Genomic DNA, 7,668 nt, shown 5'->3' with positions numbered 1-7,668 from the left:
AGAGCTGCAATGCTGCTCCCTCTGGAACTGCGTAGCCACTGTGTGTAGATTTGGGTCCTCTCTACCCCAGCCAGTTTGGGGCCAGAATGGCATCTTCCCTCCATCTCGAGGGGCAGAGCCCCTCATTGCAAATCCACTCCACCTGCTCCCTATCTCCCAAAGAGAGGCCTCGAGCGGCCCAGATGGCCTCCTACAGACTTTCCACGCTGAGGTGATTTCACCCCTTTCTCCCTAAGCTCTCCCTCACTCTCTTTTCACTATCATTGCAGATTTCTCAAGGTGGAGAATTAAACAAGTTGCTGTCTTGGGCAAAAAAGTACCCCTATGCCTACCCCAGATGGATTGGAGGTTTCATGGCTTTCTTAATAGTCAACCACCCTGATTATGCCAAAACTGTGTTTGGCCATGGAGGTACGGTCATTGGAGCTTACTTCAGAAAGGTTCGCACTTGATGCCCTCTCCCACAGCAAAGGCCAAGTGCTATTTCCACAGAGAACCATTCAGACTCTTCTTCCTGCTTGTCTCTTCTGTCGATTATTGCAATTCCCTCCTTTATACCCTTCCCAAATGCATAGCTCTTCACCGTTAAATTGGGGCACTTTCTATACTCACCCACAATGGGAAATGGGAACCAAACACCTGCACCTGGGGAGGGCAGCGCACGGGACTGGGGCCTGCTAATGCCCCCAGCCCCTTTTAAATGCCTTTTTTTTCTGGCTCTGCCCTCCCCCCTTTTTTTTTCTTCCCCCGCCACCCACGTCCTGATATTTTGGACTACTGATCTGGTCACCCTACCTACATGACATCCCAGAGTCTTCCGTTGTTCTCCCTTTCTAGTGTAGGAAGCTCTAATTATTAGAATTACTGCTGTGGTAGTACCTAGGGATTATGACTAAATCAGGGCCACATTGTTCTAGGACTAGGCACTATACAAACAGAACAAATGACAGACCCTGTCCTGAAGAGATTACTATCTAGAAGTATATCTCAATATTAGTCCAGTTCAGATGGGAAAAGCTTTTTCAAAGAGGAGGTTCTTGCTGCACATCCTAAATGCCGTCAGAATCTGGATGAGCCTAATCTCAACAGTTGCATCATGACCCTAGAAGAGCACAGCTGCTCTGGTGGATCATTGATGTCGATGTGATCCCTGATGTGGCTTGGGCCTGGCACATTAATACCTTTGAAGATCAGGCCCAAGGCCTTGATCTGGCAATAGCATCTCCATTGACTTTCTTGTTCCTCCAGCACAAAATGACCTTCCTCAACTTTAAAAGCTTCCATGGACTTCCCTTCCCTTTCCTCACCCATATCTCATCTTTCCATCATCCTCCCCAGTCCCATGTGCATCTAATTAATGAGATATATGTAAAAGACTGTAACAGTGTTGGGACTCACCCACCACAGTGCCTCCCACTGGTGACTCCAGGAATTAGCTCAGTCCAGTGGAGCGCCCCCTCCCTCCTGGTGGTGTCCTGTCCATCATCTCGCCCTCAGTTGGCATGTGGACCCACGTTGCTCCCAACTTGCAGCATCCTCTTCAAGCTACTGCCCTCTGGCAGTGCCCCTTAGTCCATCCTCACCCCCTTCCAGGGGAGGGGGGACCAAGCAGCTGTCTTTCTGCACCCCGGCCAACATGGGCAACTGCACCCCCAAAGTCACACCCCCAAAGTCACACCCCTCTTGGCAGGGGGTTGGTTCAGCCCTAGACAACCGCTCCCATCAGCTGGGTGTAAGGCAAGGGGGAGGGACCCAGACTCACCCACTACTCTGGGTCCCAACCCAGGGACCCTCTAGTGGCAGCCGTCCTGCCCTCCTTCTCTCCCTCCGTCTGTCCATGTCCCTGGGCTGCTTCCCCTTCGGCCCCTCACACCGACTAGCCCTTCCCCTCAGGGCCTGCAGCCTGCCAGACACGGGGCTGGAGTTCCCTTCTGCTCCCCTGGGGCTGCCCAGCACTGCGCTGTCCCAGGTGCTAGTCTCCCAGCTCTGGAGACAGACCTTCCCCTATTGAAGGCCTGGGACAGACTCCTGCTCCCTCCCCGAGCAGCCTTTTTATAGGGCTGAGCCTGGCTCTCATTGGCTGCCTCCAATCTGGGCCCTGATTGGCTCCCAATAGCCCCTTTTCTTATTGGCTGTCCATCTGCGCAGGCCCACTGGCCTGTTGCAGCCTAAATTCTCAGGGAGTGGGGCAGCCGCCCCACTACAAAGACCCTCTTTAAAATGTATTAATAGTATGAAAAGAAACATTCTTTAAATATTTAATATACTAAATAATTCGAAAAGATTTAGCTGTCTAATTTCTATACCCCTCATTTCCTAATTAATTGAGCTTCATCGCCATGACTAGAAGAGTGAATTTATACCAGAAATGCAGCTAGATTTTTGTTTTTGTGGTGTGTCAACTCCTAACCTTGTACTTCTCTTCTCTGTTGAATTTCACAGATCCCAAGGGTCTTGCAACCTATAAATTCTTAATTCCCTGGATTGGTATGTATAATCATGCTTCGTCCATCCTTTTGAACAGTTTCATGAATGAATCAAGGGCATGCTATGTCCTGGAGTGTTAGCCCAGAGTTTCAGTCCTCATCCTCAGTTTCCTTGCTTCATCAGTTCATGCTGGGCTACACACTTCTCTTGTAATTTGATTTACTTTATTCCTTGCTATTATAAAACCAGAGAAGTTGACCATTCTGCTATGGAAAACTACTAGAGATGACATGACAAACACAGGAGATACCGTATTAGACTAGACCATTTCTCTATTTAATCCAGAATCCTGCTCTACAGCGGCTAGTATCTGATATTTCAGATGACGGTGATTACCTTCCCCCCATAACCAATGCACAATTGAGATTGTGCAGGCCAAGTGATGCCCTCAATTACACATATTCGGCTTTATGGTCTTCAGACTATGCCCTCGGTGCCACCACTGCAACCTCACTGAAGTCTAATGGGGTTAGCAGGTGTCACTGAGGATGCCTGAGAAGGAAAAAAACCAGCTTGACTCTCAGAACCAAAGCTGAGTTTACAGGGCTGGTAAACTGTGTAACCTGTAAACTGAGCAAACTGTGTGTGGACTCAGCAAGGCGCATATGCACTGAGTTCCATAATTCTGCTTTTACTGAGTAGAACCACACTTTGTGCCTCAGGGTAATTCTGGACATTAGTATTATTGTTCCCAGCTGCTGATGTTTATTGCACCATGTCATTCCATGGCACAGGGTATTAACATTGCTAATACCTGTGTCATTTGTAGAGCTGGTTGCAAAATTTTTCTCTCCCATGCAAAACATTTCTGCTTTTAGTCAAAAACCTGGGAGAAAATGCAGAAAACTTAAATGTTGGGTTTCCAACCAAAAGAAAAATGGTTGCCATCAAATAAAACCCATAAAGTTTTCAGTGTAAAACCAAAATTTTTCAGACCGGTCAGTTTTTTGACCCTTTTCATTGAAAATTGGTTTTGCCCAGCTCTAGTTGGTGCGACAGAGATTTCATACTTGCTGGGGCATAACTAATTTCAGCCTTATTAAGGGCCCTGTGTGGCTGCTATCAAAATACCAATAAGGTACTGCATCAAATATAGAGACCCTTCCACCTTTGCCCCTGCCTTCTTTCAGTAAGTGCCATCCCCCCTCCTCTCGAACGGTGTGTTCTTTCTAATCTCTCATCAAGTTCTTAAGACTCCCTCTCCTTCCTCATGGTACCATCCCTCAGAATACGATCCACTGAGGACTTGCTTAGGTATAGAATTAAGTATTCATGTTTTAAATGTTCCCTCTCTTCAAAGCACCGAGACTACGATGAGTGCTATAAAAAATAATAACAGTAATTCATTGTACTGTGGAGTGATCTGACTGGCTCTTTGCTATTTATATTCCCCCAGGCAAGGGATTACTGATCTTACATGGGCCAAAGTGGTTCCAGCATCGAAGGCTGCTGACACCAGGGTTTCATTATGATGTGCTGAAACCTTATGTCTCATTGATGGCAGAGTCTACCAAAGTGATGCTGGTAGGAATCATCACCAAAGCTGTGCTTTCAGCTGCAGAGCCAGGAAAATAACTGGGTCTGATGTTGAACAATTAGAAGAAAGTGGAACGAGATGTTCTAAACAGTTTGCGTCCCACAATCGCTCTACAACCCTTTAGTAAAGGGGCCAGCTGGTGTAATTCAGTGAAGCGACGCCAACCTACGTCAGTTTAGAATCTGGCCCAAGATATTTTTCTGTCACCTGGTTTCCAATAAAGTGAACAGTAACACAGTAACTTTTCTCAGCCTGGGGATGGTGAACATAGAAGATAAATAAGGAGAACAGGCTGACTGCCAGATAAGAAACTAAACTTGGGCTAATATAAAATAGAGGGAACAAAGAGCGGATGAAGAGGAGCTCAGGGTGGAATCTAATGAAGTTCATATACTATCACGCACTATCCATAAGGTGCCCACTTCTACTAGCCCAGCTTGTTGGAAGAGTCCTTTTATCTCAAAATTCTCTCTTTAGCTAGAAACTGTGAATTTGCAAGGATTGTATGTCCCTAATAATAATTAAAGTCTCTAAGCCAAATTGACCTCTGGGGTAATTCCACTGACTATAGTGGAGATACATCAAGAGATGAACTTGGCCCCAAACGTCTTCAGATTTTCAACCATCACTTGAGGTGTGCTCTAACCACCTAGAAATAACCATTATGTCTCGCTTTTTAATAAGGGTTGTTGCTAAACTTACGTTAGTTTGTTTACAATGCTGGCAAATAAAACAGTTTGCTAGAGACAATCACTCAGTTGCAGGGCCGCCGAGAGCGGGTTTGGGCCCCGGAAAAAAAAATTTGGGGTCCCCCAGCAAGGGCAGACCAGCTAAACAGGGCCGACAAGAGGGGGGGAAGCCGGGCCTTGGGCCCCCTTCCGGACCGCTGGGCCCTGGTAATTTGTACCGGCTTCCCCCTGTCTCATCGGCCCTGCTCAGTTGCAGAGATCAAAGAAATTGTAGACACATCCTTTAATCCAGCTGGATTGTACTCAGATAACCAAATCCTTCTGGCGTGGCGTATCTGTTGAATTGTCAATGAACTTTTGCTCAGAGGACATTTAATTTATGTGGAGAGGCTCGCTGCTGAGTCATATAAATGATGAAACCAGTAAAAATGAACTCAAGTCTTAATTTAACTTGATTTCCGGTTATATCTGTTGCACATTAGATATGCCAGTGGTGACAGACATTCTAGAAAATACATTAGATCAACAATGCACCACTGAATGTGGATTCTCCCTTCCCCCTCAGATTTGGATCTAGTTCCTGCCCCAAAATAATTGTCCAAAGACCTATTACACAGATCAGTTTCTTTTCACTTTGCTGAAAATAATCTCAGGATATCATGAAAACCACTTGTAAATAGAAATGGCTCTGAGCCACTCCTGGTCTGGCTCCAAACTTGCTTTAGGGATGTTTGGATTTCGGTTTCTAGTTCAGGCCCAGGACAACAAAATCCAAATACAGATCCAGATCTTACTGACCCCAAAGATGGGGAAAGAAGAATTCAGATCTAGTTTTTCATTTTGGCCTGATCTCCAGCCATAAATAAATAATCCTGTAATCTGGTTCCAGAATGTCAATCCCAGCTAACGTTGTACCTTTTAGATCAGAGTCTTTGCTTACAGACCAGGGTCTAACATGCAACAGGGGTTTGGCAGGATGCAGATATGGAAAGCAACAAAAATAAATAAAGAGCACTGAATGGGATCTCTGTAGTCAGCAAAACCCTTTTCTGGAATCCCATCCCTCCTCATCTCTCTCTCCTCCGTTAGGATAAGTGGGAACGTCTGATCACACTGGATAAATCAGTGGAGCTCTTTGAACATGTCAGCTTGATGACCCTGGACAGCATCATGAAATGTGCCTTCAGTTGTCATAGCAACTGCCAGACTGACAGGTCAGTGCCAGGTGCTTTCAAATCCTAACAAAAATGTTCTTGTCAGCCAGATCCATATTAGCCTTATTTGACTGTTCTTTTCCTTCAGTGACTCAGACTACTACATCAAAGCAATCTATGACCTGACCTACCTGGTGTTTCATAGAATCCGTTTTTTCCCATTTCATAATGATTTCATCTATCGAATCAGTCCTCAAGGACGTCGCTTTCAGGAGGCCTGCCGACTAGCACACCAGCATACAGGTATTTCCCAGTGTCCTCCTTTTCTTCTCCTATAGACGGTAGGATGTTGCCTAGTTTGGTGGGATTAACCTACTGTTAGCTGGTCTGTCTATGAATGGAAACCCTGGAGAAACTTTTTCACTAATTCTCCAGGGAAGAAGAATGGTTTTAAAATCGAGGCACAAGGCTGGTAGTCAGTAGATCTAGGGCCAAATCCAATGCTGGTGGAATTCCATGAACTTCAGTGAAATTCCACTAAGGATGGATTTCTATTCCTCGCTCTGTCACTGATTTACTGTGGGACTTCAGGCAAGTTACTTTGTCTCTCCACAGGTCAATTTGATCACCTGCAAAATAGAGATAATGATTCCACTGTTTGTAATGTTCTGAGAGATCTCTCAGTGGAAGGGACATAAGAACATAAGAACGGCCATACTGATCAGACTAAAGGTCCATCTAGCCCAGTGTCCTGTCTTCCTACAGTGGCCAATGCCAGGTGCCCCAGAGGGAATGAATAGAACAGATAATCAAGTGATCCATCCCCTGTCACCCATTCTCAGCTTCTGGCAAACAGAGGCTAGGGACACCATCCTTGCCCATCCTGGCTAATAGCCATTGATGGACCTATCCGTCAATGACAGTACTTTAGAAATACAAAGTCTTCCTAATACCTGGTTCTGAGAGATCTCATCTCCTGCACTGGTCTACTATATTTCATCATTTGCATTAAGCAGAAGACCCTCAGACTCTGATCCTTTGATTGCTCAACTGCATGACCTTTCCAGACAGACAGGTCACAGTGATGTGGAGGGGCAGCTAATATATTTGCCACTCTTGTATGCAGATAAAGTAATAAAAGAGAGAAAGACGTCCCTCCAAGATCAGCAAGAACTTGAAAAGATCCAAAAGAAGAAGTACTTGGATTTTCTGGACATCCTTCTGTGTGCCAAGGTGAGTGTTTGAAATCATCACGTAAACAGCCAAGCAACCGACGTGTTTCCCGAAGTGTCATCAGCAGACACACCTGGCTATTGTTGGCAATAGCTTCCCCATCGTATATATCCTCACGTCTAATTCGGTCAGCTGATAGCGGGGCTGGAAGTGAAGGTAAGAAATGTCAAGCCAAGGTGTGCAAAGGACGGTGCTCAGTGAATGAATAACTACAAGTAGTAACAGTGCTATGAGGGTAATTAACTCTTTCCTCTCTGTGAGTTGATTTTCACTCAGCATGATAATACGTACAGGAACAGCGGCACCACAGCATGTAAGCGTGAATGAGACCTATGGCATATTCTAGGGAGGGTTCCAGGGCAGGGGTGTTGTCTATACTGTGTGTAACTAGGTAAATGTTCCCTTTTTGGGTTTCCTATGTACTGCATCTTGAAATTTCTAAGTGCCTGGTGGTCTGCTGGAGACAGCTGCCATTTGGAGTTCAGTTCAGTGCAGACTCTTTACAGGGGAGAGACACACACTGTGCTCTCACTCTCCTTCCCCTCCCCCCCCCCCCCCCCCCCCCCCC

The 7,668-nt window shown here is 45.9% G+C and overlaps 1 protein-coding gene across 3 annotated transcripts in view; it reads left to right on the top strand.

Annotated features, from left to right (window-relative positions):
- The first annotated feature begins 268 nt into the window (after window positions 1-268).
- The window catches only part of LOC117881607 (cytochrome P450 4B1-like), a 21,653-nt gene continuing 14,253 nt past the window's right edge, over window positions 269-7,668 (top strand). For 2 of the 3 annotated variants that reach the window (XR_004646828.1, XM_034779059.1), the window contains exons 1-6: window positions 269-411; window positions 2,443-2,487; window positions 3,884-4,011; window positions 5,803-5,927; window positions 6,016-6,170; window positions 6,994-7,100. Coding sequence is in view for 2 of the 3 variants with exons in the window: in XM_034779059.1 (XP_034634950.1) it covers window positions 354-411; window positions 2,443-2,487; window positions 3,884-4,011; window positions 5,803-5,927; window positions 6,016-6,170; window positions 6,994-7,100 (618 nt within the window). In the remaining variant the exon portion in view is untranslated. The remainder of the gene's footprint in view (window positions 412-2,442; window positions 2,488-3,883; window positions 4,012-5,802; window positions 5,928-6,015; window positions 6,171-6,993; window positions 7,101-7,668) is intronic. The other variant, XM_034779061.1, reaches the window with a different exon arrangement.

This window comes from Trachemys scripta, chromosome 8 (assembly GCF_013100865.1).
Source record: "Trachemys scripta elegans isolate TJP31775 chromosome 8, CAS_Tse_1.0, whole genome shotgun sequence".
In the NCBI taxonomy this organism is placed as follows: domain Eukaryota; kingdom Metazoa; phylum Chordata; order Testudines; family Emydidae; genus Trachemys; species Trachemys scripta.
This window is presented reverse-complemented; position numbering and strand designations above follow the sequence as displayed.